This window comes from Osmerus mordax, chromosome 6 (genome assembly GCF_038355195.1).
Source record: "Osmerus mordax isolate fOsmMor3 chromosome 6, fOsmMor3.pri, whole genome shotgun sequence".
Lineage (NCBI taxonomy): Eukaryota > Metazoa > Chordata > Actinopteri > Osmeriformes > Osmeridae > Osmerus > Osmerus mordax.
In genome coordinates, this window is record NC_090055.1 from 20,955,539 (window position 1) to 20,973,038 (window position 17,500).

General features: G+C 52.9%; 1 protein-coding gene across 1 annotated transcript in view; it reads left to right on the forward strand.

Moving 5' to 3' along the window:
- The window catches only part of LOC136944828 (mannosyl-oligosaccharide 1,2-alpha-mannosidase IA), a 122,833-nt gene that overhangs the window by 48,043 nt on the left and 57,290 nt on the right, over positions 1-17,500 (forward strand). The window contains exon 2 of the mRNA XM_067238739.1: positions 8,645-8,741. Coding sequence (XP_067094840.1) covers positions 8,645-8,741 — 97 coding nt within the window. The remainder of the gene's footprint in view (positions 1-8,644; positions 8,742-17,500) is intronic.

Below are 17,500 nucleotides of genomic sequence, written 5' to 3' on the forward strand. Positions count from 1 at the left end.
CTGTACCTGCTTCCTAACTACTCACACCTGGAATCCCTGTGGTCCTTTTGAAGTATGTGTGTGTGTGTTAGTATACAGTATGTGAGTGTGTGGATTCAGCTCTGTAGATTCAGCTCTAATAAGCAGCCCCACCTCTTGTCATTATCCCCTACACTACTCTCCCCAGGGGAGCCCCCCGCCCTCCCCAGACAGACCCTCTCTCAAATTGACAATTTTCTAGCTCACAAATTAATTTCAACTCTCCATGCGTGTCTTTTTCTCCACTTTGCAATCCCCTCCCATCCCCTCCCCTCCTCTCCTCTCTCCTCCCCTCCCCTCCCATCCTCTCTCCCCTCCTCTCTCCCCTCCCCTCCTCTCTCTCCCCTCCCATCCCCTCCCCTCTTCTCTCTCCCCTCCCCTCCCCCCCCTCTCCTCTCCCCCCCTCTCCTCTCTCCTCTCCCCTACCCTCCTCTCCCCTCCCCTCAGGTGTGTGTGCGTCTACACACATACCTGTAGACACACACACACCTGTAGACACACACACACACACACACACACACACACATATTTAGGCACACATGAACACACACATCTGTAGATACACACATTAACACACCTGTGGACACACATGCACACCTACACACACAATTCACACAGGGAGTTGGACCGTCCTTTGTTCTGTGATTCATGTTTCATTATCAGCCTGTTCTTATATATGTTTCACAGACAGGAACACAACACACCAGGAGAGAGAGGGAAGGAGGGAGGGAGAGGGAGGAGAGACGGGTAATGAGAGAGAGAGACAGGGGAAGGAGAGAGAGAGACAGGGGAAGGAGAGAGAGAGACAGGGGAAGGAGAGAGAGAGACAGGGGAAGGAGAGAGAGAGACAGGGGAAGGAGAGAGAAAGACAGGGGAAGGAGAGAGAGAGACAGGGGAAGGAGAGAGAGACAGGGGAAGGAGAGAGAGACAGGGGAAGGAGAGAGAGACAGGGGAATGAGACAGAGAGAGACAGGGGAATGAGACAGAGAGAGACAGGGGAAGGAGAGGGAGAGAGAGACGGGGAAGGAGAAGAGAGAAACGGGGAAGGAGAGAGAGAAACAGGGGGAAGGAGAGAGAGAGACGGGGGGAAGAAGAGAGAGACGAGGGGAAGGAGAGAGATAGACGGGGAAAGAGAGAGAGAGACAGGGGGATTGAGAGAGAGAGACAGGGGGAAAGAGAGAGAGAGACAGGGGGAAAGAGAGAGAGAGACGGGGGGGAAGGAGAGAGAGAGACGGGGGGAAGGAGAGAGAGGCGGGGGAAGGAGAGAGAGAGACGGGGGGAAGGAGAGAGAGAGACGGGGGGAAGGATAGAGAGAGACAGGGGAAGGAGAGAGAAAGACAGGGGAAGGAGAGAGAGAGACAGGGGAAGGAGAGAGAGACAGGGGAAGGAGATAGAGACAGGGGAAGGAGAGAGAGACAGGGGAAGGAGAGAGAGACAGGGGAATGAGACAGAGAGAGACAGGGGAAGGAGAGAGAGAGACGGGGGGAAGAAGAGAGAGACGAGGGGAAGGAGAGAGATAGACGGGGAAAGAGAGAGAGAGACAGGGGGATTGAGAGAGAGACAGGGGGAAAGAGAGAGAGAGACGGGGGGGAAAGAGAGAGAGAGACGGGGGGGAAGGAGAGAGAGAGACGGGGGGAAGGAGAGAGAGGCGGGGGAAGGAGAGAGAGAGACAGGGGGAAGGAGAGAGAGAGACGGGGGGAAAGAGAGAGAGAGACGGGGGGAAGGAGAGAGAGAGACGGGGGGAAGGAGAGAGAGAGACGGGGGAAGGAGAGAGAGAGACGGGGAAGGAGAGAGAGAGACGGGGGGAAGGAGAGAGAGAGACGGGGGGAAGGAGAGAGAGACGGGGGAAGGAGAGAGAGAGACGGGGGGAAGGAGAGAGAGAGACGGGGGGAAAGAGAGAGAGAGACGGGGGGAAGGAGAGAGAGAGACGGGGGGAAGGAGAGAGAGAGACGGGGGAAGGAGAGAGAGAGACGGGGAAGGAGAGAGAGAGAGACGGGGGAAGGAGAGAGAGAGACGGGGAAGGAGAGAGAGAGACAGGGGAAGGAGAGAGATACGGGAAGGAGAGAGAGAGACAGGGGGAAGGAGAGAGAGAGAGACAGGGGAAGGAGAGAGAGGGGGTAAAGAGTTGGAGGCAGGCTTTTAAAATAACAGAATTTCAAATTTAATGCAAGAATATTGTATTCATAATGTTTTCAGTTTAAGGAGACCCATTCACCCGTCTTCTCAGACTGAAGGGATGTTTATAAATAACGGGTCTTCCAAGGTAATAATTAGATGCACTTGCAATGCGTGTCAACACAGAGAAAATCAATGATGTTTCAAGCCTACAATTACTGTGCATTTCTTTATGGTGTGTGGGGCGTAGAGGAGACGACAGTCTGGAGAGGTTCTCAGTTGTCTTGGTTGCCAGTCTTCGACAGGAGCAGAGATGTGCAGACTCGAGGCCTGCCTTCACAGAGCATCACTAGACGAGCCCAAACACAGTCTAGGGGTGTGGGGAGGGGGATCAGTGTGTGGGGAGGGGGATCAGTGTGTGGGGAGAGGGGGATCAGTGTGTGGGGAGAGGGGGATCAGTGTGTGGGGAGAGGGGGATCAGTGTGTGGGGAGAGGGGGATCAGTGTGTGGGGAGAGGGGGATCAGTGTGTGGGGAGAGGGGGATCAGTGTGTGGGGAGAGGGGGATCAGTGTGTGTGGGGAGAGGGGGATCAGTGTGTGGGGAGAGGGGGATCAGTGTGTGGGGAGAGGGGGATCAGTGTGTGGGGAGAGGGGGATCAGTGTGTGGGGAGAGGGGGATCAGTGTGTGGGGAGAGGGGGATCAGTGTGTGGGGAGAGGGGGATCAGTGTGTGGGGAGCACCCCCTCCCCTCAGGAGAGGGGAGGGGGTGCAGAGCAGGGGAGCTGATGTGGTGTTTTCCGGGCCAGCGGTCCAGTGGTCCAGGTGATGACACAGCATCTCGTTAACACGTGTCTGCCCCGCCACCACGCACCTGGGATTTATTACCCATGATCCTCTCGGGCTCTCAGATCACTGCTCATGGCACAAACACAACAATCACTTTGGAGGGAGGGAGGGAGGAGGAGGGGGGAGGGGGGAGGGAAGAGGAGGAGGGAGGACCTCACATAGGGTCCTGTTAGCCCCTGGAAGTGTTTCAGCTGTCGCTGGGGTTCCAGAATACTTGTCCAGCACAGTCCAGGGGTCTGTTCATAAGGACCTGAAAGACCTTCATATCAGCCTACCAGTTAATTGATTAAACATCAAAGTGTCAGGGACTCACGCTGGGGGGTTAAGAGGGCAGATTTGAACTCATTAGACCAAGAGAATGCTACGGCAGCCAGCCAGGTCTTCAGGCTTCAGATCAGCAAGCTATCTCATTTCTAGGGAGTCAGGTGGCTGAGCGGTGAGGGAATCGGGCTAGTAATCCGAAGGTTGCCAGTTCGATTCCCGGCCATGCCAACTGACGTTGTGTCCTTGGGCAAGGCACTTCACCCTACTTGCCTCGGGGGAATGTCCCTGTATTTACTGTAAGTCGCTCTGGATAAGAGCGTCGGCTAAATGACTAAATGTAAATGTACATTTCTTCTGTGGTGGAGGTTAGGCTTGTCTTCTTCTGTGGTGGAGGTTTGTCTTCTTCTGTGGTGGAGGTTAGGCTTGTCTTCTTCTGTGGTGGAGGTTAGGCTTGTCTTCTTCTGTGGTGGAAGTTAGGCTTGTCTTCTTCTGTGGTGGATAAGACGTGATTCACCTTGGAAAGTGCACAACAAACACACACACAAGCCCACCCCTCCCTCAACGCTTAATGAGTGGGTGTAGGCTCTGTGGGAATTTTTGTTTACGCAAATAATTTATTACAAAGGTGTCTAATGTTGTCCCCACAGACTTGACTCTACAGAAGTGTTGAGCAGGGCTTCTGTCTGAGACGTGTTTGAACATTTTAAACTGGAGACTTTGGGATTCACAGTCAGGAAGACTAATTTCATCTTGTCTGTGTTGCAGAAGCAAGTTCCAGAATTACAGGGAATATTTAACATTTGCATTTCACAGATGAACGTTGGGCTTTCCCCAGATAATGTTCATCCCTCATCCATCTCAGTCCAGTCTGTCTGCCACAAACACACAAACAAACACATACACACACAGACATAAACACTCAGGTACACGTACAGACACATACATACATACGCATGCACACTCACACAATTACACACACTCACACAATCACACACACATTCACACACTCACACACACAGTATCTCTCTCTCACACACACTCTCTCTCTCTCTCTCTCACACGGCCACATACGCACTTGCCCTCTCCTGCCGGTCAGCATCCAGACAATCAGACAAATGATCACCGCCGAGCTCTGTGATGTCACTGCGCTCAGCGGGCTCTGTGATTGGCTCGCTGCCCCTGACCTCGCAGAGCATAGATGTCAAGTTGTATCCTCCCTGATCGATGGCGGCTTCATTGGAACCCCTGGCAGCACTATTGATCCTGGCTGACTGGCAGGCTGGGGCTGGCTGACTGGCAGGCAGGCTGGGGCTGACTGGCGGGCTGGCTGGGACTGGCTGGCTGGCTGGCTGGCTGGCAGGCTGGGACTGGCTGGCTGGCGGGCATGCTGACGCTGGCTGGCTGGGACTGGCTGGCTGGCTGGCGGGCATGCTGACGCTGGCTGGCTGGGGCTGGCTGGCAGGCTGGGACTGGCTGGCTGGCTGGGACTGGCTGGCTGGCAGGCTGGGGTTGGCTGACTGACTGGCAGGCTGGGGCTGGCTGACTGGCAGGCAGGCTGGGGTTGGCTGACTGACTGGCAGGCTGGGGCTGGCTGACTGGCAGGCAGGCTGGGGTTGGCTGACTGACTGACTAGCAGGCTGGGGCTGGCTGACTGGCTGGCAGGCTGGGGCTGGCTGACTGGCTGGCAGGCTGGGACTGGCTGGCTGGCTGGCTGGGACTGGCTGGCTGGCAGGCTGGGACTGGCTGGCTGGCGGGCATGCTGACGCTGGCTGGCTGGGACTGGCTGGCTGGCTGGCGGGCATGCTGACGCTGGCTGGCTGGGGCTGGCTGGCAGGCTGGGACTGGCTGGCTGGCGTGCTGGGACTGGCTGGCTGGCTGGCAGGCTGGGGTTGGCTGACTGACTGGCAGGCTGGGGCTGGCTGACTGGCTGGCAGGCTGGGACTGGCTGGCTGGCAGGCTGGGACTGGCTGGCTGGCGGGCATGCTGACGCTGGCTGGCTGGGACTGGCTGGCTGGCTGGCGGGCATGCTGACGCTGGCTGGCTGGCTGGCATGCTGGGGCTGGCTGGCTGGCTGGGGCTGACTGACTGTCTGACTGGCTGTCTGACTGTCTGTCTGTCTGACTGTCTGACTGTCTGTCAGGCGGTCTGGCTCCCCTCCAGACACAGACCAGGCTGCTGCCGCCACATCGACCAGTGTTGCCTGTGTGTTGGCCTTGGAGGGTGGGGGGGAGGTGTGGAGGGGCGTGTGTGGAGGAGGGGTTGTGTGTGTGTGTGTGTGTGTGTGTGGGGGGGGGGGGGGGGTTTAGTGATGATGTGTTGCTTCTGTAACGATCCTGGGACTCGTTGACCCCTGGTCTCTCCGCCCCTCGATTACCACGGCAGGGATATAACAACCGCAGGGTGAGGTTCTGTACTGTGTCTGCCGTGCGGGGTCCTGGTCCTGGTGATTGTAGCGGGGTTGAGAGGGGAAAATGGAGGAGAGAGAGATACAGGCCTCAAGAGACAATAGTGGACAGTCTATGCTATGGGAGGCTAATCCTAACGAGAGTTAGGTTAAATCATTTGCAAACTAAAATCAAACGTAACAAATTAAATCACAACATGCCAATGTTCACAAGTAAGAAATATAGCAAATCGCAGTTACTTTGGTTGGTTTGAAGAAGGGTAGAGTCAATGGTTTCGTTATCGTCCAACGAACATAAAACAAAGGAATCTCGTAAAAACAGTGAAGTTTGCAAGTTGATAGGAATAGGTTAGAAATGACGCGTTCACTTCAGTTTAACTCCTACAAACAAGCGGGGGTGATTGTACGTTGGGGGGTTTTATACTCCCAAAGGAAAGAGGGGGTCACAATTAAACAACGTTCTAAGTAGATGAGAAAAGCATACATTATAACAAATCAACTACTGTCATTGAAATAGTATGCATAAGCCATATAGTCCTTTGGGAATGTTCTTCCCAAAGGACTGAAAAAAGTGAGTTTTTCCTTAAAATCCTTTGTCTCCATACTGTAAGACCATGTTGGTCTACCTTCTGACTCCATGCTGGGCCAGAAGCTTTGAAGCTCCTGCTGATAAGGGGGAAAAGCTTTTCCTCTATGGAGGTAGGAGAAAGGTGTGAATGGTACCGTGGTTGGTCTGTTGGCTCTGCTACAACATGTACCTCAGATAACCAAGACATGGACCTCAGATAACCAGGATATGTACCTCAGATAACCAGGACATGTACCTCAGATAACCAAGACATGGACCTCAGATAACCACAACATGGACCTCAGATAACCAGGACATGGACCTCAGATAACCACAACATGGACCTCAGATAACCAGGACATGGACCTCAGAGAACTAGGACAAGGACCTCAGATTACCAAGACATGGACCTCAGATAACCAAGACACAGCTTTCTTTTCCTGTCAGAACTACGGAGTGGGAGAAGAGTAGCTTTAGATCATTTTCAAATCAAGAAAACTTCTAAACCCTTGCAAAATAAGAAAGGTCTTTTTTTTCTCTCGGAAGAAGAGGATGATGGGTCAGAAGTATGGCGTCAACACTAGCTTTTTTATTCCTTTGGTCTAAAGAATGAGTGTCTTGCAAGCGAGATTTCATCATCAATACCTGTGGATCCCTGGATGCTGTCCCAGCATCAGTCTTCACATCCTCTGGAAGTGCTCCTGCCATCATCGTTAGCGTTAATCACTACCAGGTGATAAAGCATCCTTTGAAATGCTGTTCGTTAATATTAGCCGTCCCAGTTTGAAAACTTGTCCAGCTACTAAATATTCTAGCTGGACCACACTCCTACTCCATCCAGGAAGGGCACAGGAACAAATCAAATTGTATTTGTATAGCCCTATTTACATCAATGTCATTGAGAGGTTGGGAAGGGAGAGGGAGAGGAAGAGAGGAGATATCAAATCAAATTAATTTGTATAGCCCTTTTTACACGCAAGCATGTCACAGAGGCCCACGCCAGATATCTCCTCGTCCTACCAGGTTGGATGGATCCTTCTGTTGCATTATTAGAGATGAGATGCTATTACCTCCCTGTCAGCGAGAAGTACCTTACCCCTGGCTGTCAGTCCTGTCAGCTGACTACAGCTGTGTGATGATTGGTACATTCCTTTGGTGTGAGAATTTCCCATAATGCATTACAGGTTTACTGTTAACATTTTTCGTTCATCTGTATGTAGTTATTGTTCTTTTTCTTCGGAAGTGTGTGCATGTGCGTGTGTGTTTGTGTGCGTGTGTGCAGGATGCGGGTGGCTAGTGAGCCTACACCTTGATACTAACATTACAGTGATTAACATAATATTCATTTAGCACACACTTCTTTAAAGAGAAGCACATAGAAAGTACAGCAGAGGATCAGAAGTCCGTACAGACACAGTGTAAATTAACATCTCAGCTACCAGACACAGTGTAAATTAACATCTCAGCTACCAGACACAGTGTAAAGTAACGTCTCAGCTACCAGGCAAAGTGTAAAGTAACATATCAGCTACCAGACACAGTGTAAAGTAACATTTCAGTTACCAGACACAGTGTAAAGTAACATATCAGCTACCAGACACAGTGTAAAGTAACATTTCAGTTACCAGACACAGTGTAAAGTAACATCTCAGCTACCAGACACAGTGTAAAGTAACCACATCTCAGCTACCAGACAGTGTAAAGTAACCACATCTCAGCTACCAGACACAGTGTAAAGTAACCACATCTCAGCTACCAGACACAGTGTAAAGTAACATCTCAGCTACCAGACAGTGTAAAGTAACATATCAGCTACCAGACACAGTGTAAAGTAACCACATCTCAGCTACCAGACACAGTGTAAAGTAACATCTCAGCTACCAGACACAGTGTAAAGTAACATCTCAGCTACCAGACAGTGTAAAGTAACATATCAGCTACCAGACACAGTGTAAAGTAACACATCAGCTACCAGACAGTGTAAAGTAACCACATCTCAGCTACCAGACACAGTGTAAAGTAACCACATCTCAGCTACCAGACCAGTGTAAAGTAACCACATCTCAGCTACCAGACACAGTGTAAAGTAACCACATCTCAGCTACCAGACCAGTGTAAAGTAACATCTCAGCTACCAGACCAGTGTAAAGTAACCACATCTCAGCTACCACATTCCTTACAAAACATCAGAGCTGAAACAGACATGTCAAAAAAAAAAAGAAAATGTTTATTCAGCCGTTGGTAAAACAAGAGGGGTCCTTGTTGAGCTGTGTGGTTTGTGTGTGATGAGGACTGGCTTGTTTTGCAGCAGAAATCAAACATCTCTGGCATGGCCTCAGGAAACTGCAGCCTAACTACAGTTGCTGTGGGGAACCAGGTTGTTATGGGTACCAGATGGGTAACCTCTGTCTGTGTCCTGTGTGTTTCCAGATGATGAAGTTTGCGTGGGACAACTACAAGCAGTACGCCTGGGGGAAGAACGAGCTCCGCCCACTGACCAGGAACGGACACATCGGGAACATGTTTGGTGAGTCAGTTAGGAACACTCCTAACCTTTAACCTGGAGATGGACGGAACACCTCACGCATTCTAAAAGCTTATGAAGATTCTGTGCTGTAGTTCTACAAACTTCAGAGGCTTCTTCAGAAAGGCTTTGTAATGTGAATGGCTGATTTCCGTCACATTTCTCATTGGTTTGGGTTTAGATCAATAAAAGTAATTTGTGAGTTTGAGAGCAAGTGGCAGTGAGAAAGGAGAGCAGGTTTCTTGAGTGTGAGCGTGAGTGTGAGTGTGATCTGCATTGTGTCTCTGCTCATTCCATCAACTATTTGCCTCAGCTAGTGTAACCTATCAACCAGGTCCGCTTCCTCCTCCTGTCCCTATCAACCAGGTCTGCTTCCTCTTCCTGTCCCTATCAACCAGGTCCGCTTCCTCCTCCTGTCCCTATCAACCAGGTCCGCTTCCTCCTCCTGTCCCTATCAACCAGGTCCGCTTCCTCCTCCTGTCCCTATCAACCAGGTCTGCTTCCTCTTCCTGTCCCTATCAACCAGGTCCGCTTCCTCCTCCTGTCCCTATCAACCAGGTCCGCTTCCTCCTCCTGTCCCTATCAACCAGGTCCGCTTCCTCCTCCTGTCCCTATCAACCAGGTCCGCTTCCTCCTCCTGTCCCTATCAACCAGGTCCGCTTCCTCCTCCTGTCCCTATCAACCAGGTCCGCTTCCTCCTCCTGTCCCTATCAACCAGGTCCGCTTCCTCCTCCTGTCTTTTTCTTCGGAAGTGTGTGCATGTGCGTGTGTGTTTGTGTGTGTGCAGGAATCAAGCAATCAACAAGCAATCTTGTTCGTAGCAACCAGGTCTGCTTCCTCCTGCCCATAGCAACCTGTTTTAGCTAGCATTTGATGGTTCCTTAGCGACCTGGTCTGGTTCCCTAGCGACCTGGTGTGGCCAGTGTTGGTCTGGCTCTCTGACTGGGGAGGGGTAAACCCTGACCCTGAAGAAGCTCCTCGTCAAATTAGGAAAGGGTGGGGGGGGGCTTGGTGTGTCTGTGTGTGTGTATGTACACACTGAGGTGTACTTTAGTTGACAAACTAAAGTATGTAATCGTTTCCCCATTGTTCACTATAGGCGATGAAACTGACAGCCTGTTAAATATAGACTTTCAGATAAACAAGAAAGATAAAGTTCATGCTGGTCTTAATTATACGGAGCTAATTACCGGTATGTTCCGATGTGGTAATAACACTGGCAGACTCTGGGGGTCACAGGTCACCACACTTCCACTGGTCCACAGCTCCCTTTTTATCTGTTAATTGCTGTCTTTATCTGAGTAACGCAATTAGTGTGTGTGTGTAAAACAACCCGTGTACACGATCAGATAGACAGCAGGCCATGAGAACTAGCCATTTATCTGTGGCAGCGTTTATATAAACGAGCTTCTTCTTTCAAGTTCCGGGCGAGAGGAGAGCTTGCCACTAATCCCATGAGCGTATGAGTTTCCATTCCACTGGAAGCCAGCGCAGTCCTCCATTACAGAGCTGGCTCTAAGGGAGGGTTGAGGGGAATGTGGGGGAGTAGGGGGGAAGCCAGGTATGAAATTGTCTGCTGTGTTCTTTAATTTAATCCCGAGAGTAAACAGAGATGGTGCAGATTGGATCGGGCGTTAGCCTGCTTGTCAGAAGCATGTCACTATACTGAAAGTAGCTGGAACATCCTCCCACAACAACACCTGCTTTGCTCTGCTGCCTCCTCCTCTCCTCCTCCTGCTCTCCTCCTCCTGCTCTCCTTCTACTCTTCCTCCTCTCCTTTCCCCACCCCTCCTCCTCTCTCCTCCTTATCTCCTCTTCGCCTTATCTCTTCCTCCTCCTCTCCTTTCCCCACCCCTCCTCCCCTCTCCTACTTATCTCCTCGTGTTATCTCTTCCTCCTCCTCTCCTTTCCCCATCCCTCCTCCCCTCTCCTCCTTATCTCCTCCTCGTGTTATCTCTTCCTCCTCCTCTCCTTTCCCCACCCCTCCTCCCCTCTCCTCTTCCTGTCCTCCTCTCACCCACCTCCTCTCCTTCCTTCTCAACAACTCCTCCTACTCTTCCCCTCCTCCTCCTTTCCCCCTGCTCCTCTCCTTTCCTCTCCTCCTCGTCTGTTAGTCCCTCTCTCCTTCTCTAGCTCCGTGTCTCCAAGCTACACCCTTCTCATTTCTTGTCTACTCCTCCTCTACCTCTCTGTTTATTAAGTATGTATCTGTCTAAAGAAGACTGCTCTGATCGTTTCATTAGAATCTGAAAGAGTACGATGAATGATATATCCTAATATGAATATATCATTAAGCAGCATGTGGAATATTAACACAGCTCAGTTGATTAAATGATAGATACTCCAGCACGTTTCATTTTGCTGCACATGGCGAGCTGGATCAGATCTGGTCTCAGGCCAGCAGGCGTCCTCCAAGGCCAGGCGCCGTGTGGGGCGTCGTGGTGACGGAACGTGTTAGCTCAGGGCCACGCAAACAAGCCTGCCAGTCAAAGGAGGCTAATTGGTCGACGTGTTTTTAAAAATCTGTTATGACTGCTTGCTCTGAACAATGAGTGATCTGCCAGCAGGGACAAATGAGAACCGCTGTTGACAAATTCAGCAGTGACAATGTGTACAGACAGAAGCCTGGGAAACCAGACGAGAACTAATAGAGGGAGAGGGAGAGGGGAGAGAGAGAGGGGGGAGAGGGGAAAGAGAGGAAAGAGAGAGGGAGAGGGGAGAGGGGAGAGGGAGAGAGGGAAAGGGAGAGGGGAGAAGGAAAGGGAGGGAGAGAGGGAGAGGGAGGGAGGGATGAGGAGATGAGAGGGAGGTAGAGGGAGGGAGAGGGGAACAGGGAGGGAGAGGGAGAGAGAGGAGAGGGTGAGAGAGGAGAGACGAGAGGGTGGTAGAGGAGAGAGGAGAAGAGGGTTCAGCATTGAGGCATCATGCAGCTGGGAGTTTACCCTCATGAGGGTCCAGGAGAGGGAGGCTGCGAGGAGACACAGGTCTTGCTGGGACAGCTGCTGAGGCGTGCGGCTTCCCAGTGGAGCCCTCACCTCTCTGTGGGCTGGGGGTCTGGCCACGCCCCAGTGGAGCCCTCACCTCTCTGTGGGCTGGGGGTCTGGCCACGCCCCAGTGGAGCCCTCACCTCTCTGTGGGCTGGGGGTCTGGCCACGCCCCAGTGGAGCCCTCACCTCTCTGCGGGCTGGGGGTCTGGCCACGCCCCAGTGGAGCCCTCACCTCTCTGTGGGCTGGGGGTCTGGCCACGCCCCAGTGGAGCCCTCACCTCTCTGCGGGCTGGGGGTCTGGCCACGCCCCAGTGGAGCCCTCACCTCTCTGTGGGCTGGGGGTCTGGCCACGCCCCAGTGGAGCCCTCACCTCTCTGCGGGCTGGGGGTCTGGCCACGCCCCAGTGGAGCCCTCACCTCTCTGCGGGCTGGGGGTCTGGCCACGCCCCAGTGGAGCCCTCACCTCTCTGTGGGCTGGGGGTCTGGCCACGCCCCAGTGGAGCCCTCACCTCTCTGTGGGCTGGGGGTCTGGCCACGCCCCAGTGGAGCCCTCACCTCTCTGTGGGCTGGGGGTCTGGCCACGCCCCAGTTACGGGGGAGAGAGGGGGGTAGGGAGGGAAGGAGAGAGGGAGGGAGGGAGAGAGGCAGGGACGCAGAAAAGGATGGATGGAGGGAGGGAAGGAGAGAGAAATAAATAAAAAGAGGAACGTATGGAAGGAGAAATGAAGATATGGAAGGAGGGAGGAGGAGATTAGTATGGACCTACAAGCCCAAACACAACACATGACCTAAAGAACATTGGAAAAAAAGAGCAGCGTTGCCCTGGTGATCCAACATGGCAGACCGCTCACATACCACAAATTAATGCACCACATACTTCAAATATCAACCGATCAAAGACGAGGACAGGAAGAGATCTGGAGAGGTAAATATGTGCTCATTTATTTAGAATCCTTTCTGGAATGCCTGAAGGTTTCACTGCTGTATATCCAAGAAAACGTCGGACACTGTCTCCAGTGAAGGACCATCACCGTGGTGACCAGCCTGTATCCATCACCGCGGTGCTGTTTCACCATGGGGACCTGGATGACCATCACCATACTCCTGGTGAGATTGAGGACACAGACTGTGAGCAGCCGAACACGTCCAGGACCCTCCAGTCTAGCAGAACACGTCCAGGACCCTCCAGTCTAGCCGAACACGTCCAGGACCCTCCAGTCTAGCAGAACACGTCCAGGACCCTCCAGTCTAGCAGAACACGTCCAGGACCCTCCAGTCTAGCAGAACACGTCCAGGACCCTCCAGTCTAGCAGAACACGTCCAGGACCCTCCAGTCTAGCCGAACACGGCCGGGAACCCCAGTCTAGAAGCAGCGGGGTGTTTCATCAAGGTTCCTGCTGAACACTGCTGGAGCTGCTCTCACTGTGACACTCTGGGAAGGCCGGAGAAAAAGACTTCCATTCCTACTGCCACTGCCTTCCCGTTACGTGGCCTTGACCCCCCCTCCCCCTAGCCCCCCCTTTCATCCCTCTCCCTATTGGTCCTCAGACAGGCTCCTCCCTGAGGCTGAGATGAGATTAGTCTCCTATCAGGAGCAACATCATCCAGGCATCAGGCCTGGCCTGCTGAACGCTCTGGAAAACCTTTCCTCTTATCTCCTACCTCCTAACCTTGCTTCCTACCTCTCCATGACTCCTACTGTACCTTTCACTTCCTACCTCTCTCCATCCCCCCTCCAGCTCCCTCCAGCCTAACCCAGAGACTGGGTCTATGGTTGTGCTGGTGAGAATAAAATGTCATTAGTATTCAAAACATGATTTTGCCCCCTGTGTAGAAGACAGGTCTCCAGGGCTTCTGATCCTCATACAATGGATGTCCTGTGACCACTAATGGGATTTTCAACAGGCCTCTTTTTGGCAAAACCTCTATCTATGAATAGTGTTTCTCCTTCACTCTGCGGGATGCTTTGCAATTTTCCCTCCTGCCCTTTATCTTATCTCTAGTTCGTCCTTTTAGCAGCTTTCCCTCTTCTCTTCCTTCACCCTCCATCTTTCTTTCTCCTCACCCCTCCTTCCTCCATCATCCATCTCTTTCTCTCCTCACCCCTCCTCCTCCATCCTCCATCATCCATCTCTTTCTCTCCTCACCCCTCCTCCTCCATCCTCCATCTCTTTCTCTCCTCACCCCTCCTTCCTCCATCCTCCATCTCTTTCTCTCCTCACCCCTTCCTTCCCATCCTCCATCTCTTTCTCTCCTCACCCCTCCTTCCTCCATCATCCATCTCTTTCTCTCCTCTCCCCTCCTCCTCCACCCTCCATCATCCATCTCTTTCTCTCCTCACCCCTCCTTCCTCCACCCCCATGTCTCTCCTCACTCCTCCTTCCTCCATCATCCATCTCTCTCTCTGCTCACCCCTCCTCCATTCTCCTTCCTCTACCCCCATGTCTCTCCTCACCCCTCCTCCTCTCACTCCTCCTTCCTCCACCCCCATCTTTGTCTCCTCACTCCTCCTCCTCTCACCTCTCCTCCTCCATCATCCATCTCTTTCTCTCCTCACCCCCACTCCTCCTTCCTCCACCCCATCTCTGTGTCCTCACTCCTCTCACCCCTCCCCGTCGATTCTTCTCACCCCTCCTCCCCTTCCTCCTCCTACGCTCCCCGGAGATGCAATTAAAGAGCGCCAGGTCACTGCTTTTCTCCCAGAATTGTCCCAGAATGCAAATCAGGCCAGAGCAGATGACACGAGGCGACCCCTTCACCTCTCCTCTCCTAGCTCATCCAGGGAGCGATTAAACCCAGCCCTTCAGTGGAGACAGAAATCAGCCCTCCAGAAGCACCAGGGTCTCCACCTGGGCTGGAGGGGGTGGAGCGGGTCCTCTGGGAGAGGGATGGTGCTGATGATGAATCTGAGTTTGTTATTATTTCCAGATTGCCTCTGGTTCAGGTGACTGGGATGTCGTACAGAGCAGCAAAGATGTGTTCAGTCCAGGTGTGCAGAGACTGCAGCGGTTCTGAGAGGCTGTTCGTGTGAATGAGGAGTACAGGTGTGAGGGAGTGTGTGTGGCAGTTTACACACACACACACACACACACTCCCGCCTGAGTGTCAGTCGACCTGGAGAACCGTCCATCTGCTGTTGTCCCATCTGTCTGAGAACATCGTTATTAAAGACGTTTACCAGCAGCCATTCTCTGTTAGCGTCTCTGTCGGCTCCCAGGTCTGCCCGGCTCCCGCTCACTGCTGCTCTGCAATGTCCCAGAATGCTTTGCATCTAGTCTCTGTGGCAGCGCCGGCGGTTGAAAGAGCCAGTTAGGAGGGTGAGAGGGGCAGGTCTGGGCTGGGGGGTGAGGGGGGGCAGATTCTCTTTAGGGTTAAACTGAGGGAAATGCAAATGAGAACTTTCCATGACTGTGCCCTTACAGCCGTCCCTATCACCCTCTATCACGCTCTATCACCCCCCTATATTACCCTCTCTTTTCTCCTCCCTCTCTCCACTCCTCCCCCCCCCCTCCCCCAGGGAAACTGTTAAGTGTACATTCTGTGTGGAAGATATCATTTATCTCCATAGCAACAGAGGAGGAGGGGTAATAGAGAGGGTGTTAGAGAGCCCCCCCCCCAGTGAGACACGGCACTTTGATGCTCAGCCAGTAAGGCATCACACACATCATCATAATTACTACGAAACATCTTCATCTTGTGTTTAGTGTCATCCTCTGAATGGCGAAGGGTCACATGCTTCAAGTACACACTCACACACACAAACTCACACACAACACTCACACTCACACACAACACTCACACACAATGTTTGTGATGGCTTCTGTTGGAGAAAGCCAATTCCAGAGAGCATGTGATTGATGTACAGCTCTCATTACTGTGTCTGACAAGGTATCTGGAGCTGGTTCCTGCTCCCTGTATCCCTGAGACCAGGGCCTGGTAGCAGTAGAGAGACCAGGGCCTGGTAGCAGGGGAGAGACCAGGGCCTGGTAGCAGGGGAGAGACCAGGGCCTGGTAGCAGTGGAGAGACCAGGGCCTGGTAGCAGGAGAGAGACCAGGGCCTGGTAGCAGGGGAGAGACCAGGGCCTGGTAGTAGGGGAGAGACCAGGGCCTGGTAGCAGTGGAGAGACCAGGGCCTGGTAGCAGTGGAGAGACCAGGGCCTGGTAGCAGTGGAGAGACCAGGGCCTGGTAGCAGGGGAGAGACCAGGGCCTGGTAGCAGTGGAGAGACCAGGGCCTGGTAGCAGGGGAGAGACCAGGGCCTGGTAGCAGGGGAGAGACCAGGGCCTGGTAGCAGGGGAGAGACCAGAGCCTGGTAGCAGGGGAGAGACCAGGGCCTGGTAGCAGGGGAGAGACCAGGGCCTGGTAGCGGCAAGCCAGCAGAAGAAGCTAGCTAAGAGAGCTAGTAGCAGATCATATCCTGCTGTAGGCAGGTTTATTGCAGTCCAACCAAAGGCAGTTAATGGGCTTTCAGTGTAACATGAACACCATTACAGAGACGTTCAGAAACACTTAGATGTGATTGATGTTGAAGTAGTGATATCACTCAATGTTGAATGTGGAATAGACAAACAGGCACCAACTGTCCTTGCCTGATGTCTCTTTCTAATCAAACAAATGCATCGGGACATTTTCAAACAGTTGAGGAAAAAGCTTATTCAGTTCAGACAGATATTTCGGACTAGCCTGGTCCTAACCAGACCCTCGTACATTTCATTTGTACAGAGGGTCTGGGATTGCTCCATTGACAAGCGTTAACTTCCTTGAAGGCGGGTACTCTGTTGAAGTTTAAAACTATTGGATCTGCCCAGAGCCACTCTGATCTGCCATAACAAATCACTAGCGTTCGCCAACTCCTTCACCACGGAGCTAGCTGCCGTAACTGGAAAATCAAACTTTTCCCGAACCCCGTGGAGAGGAGGGCCACAACATCATGACCACCAACAAAACTCAGCAAGGATTGTTCATGCTCCAGCTTTAACTTATGGATATTCGGCAGCGTTGCCACAACCGCAGAATAGCTTCGCTCGCATCTTTCTCCACAGCCATTATCAAACTACAACTCAAACTAGTGCACGACATCAACGTCATCGTTCTCAGCCACTCCCTCTGTTCGCTGATTGGACCTACAAAAAAATTGTTTCTGAAAACCGACTGATGCACTAAAATCCCAGACCTAGTACAGAAGCAAAATCCAAATTGAGCGGAAGTACGTAGGAGGGCAGAGCCAGGCTAATTTTGGACCATCTTAAAACCATTCTGGATTAGTCCTCGGTTAGCACCCTCCCTCCCCATCCTCTCCTCCCCTGCATCCCCCCTCCCCATCCCTCATCTCTCCCCTGTATCTCCCATCCCTCACCCCTCCCCTGTCTCTCCCTCCCCATCCCTCACCCCTCCCCTGCCGTATCCTCCCCTGCATCCCCCCTCCCCTGCCTCCCCCCTGCCCATCCCTCACCCCTCCCCTGCCGTATCCTTCCTCCCCCCTCCCCCTCCCTCACCTTTCCCCTGCATCCCCCCTGCCCATCCCTCACTCCACATGCTTATGGTCACATGCTCATGCTGAGGGGAGGCAGGAGCAGGTCAGCTCTGCTGTGGAGGCAGGAGCAGGTCAGCTCTGCTGTGGAGGCAGGAGCAGGTCAGCTCTGCTGTGGAGGCAGGAGCAGGTCAGCTCTGGTGTGGAGGCAGGAGCAGGTCAGCTCTGCTGTGGAGGCAGGAGCAGGTCAGCTCTGGTGTGGAGGCAGGAGCAGGTCAGCTCTGGTGTGGAGGCAGGAGCAGGTCAG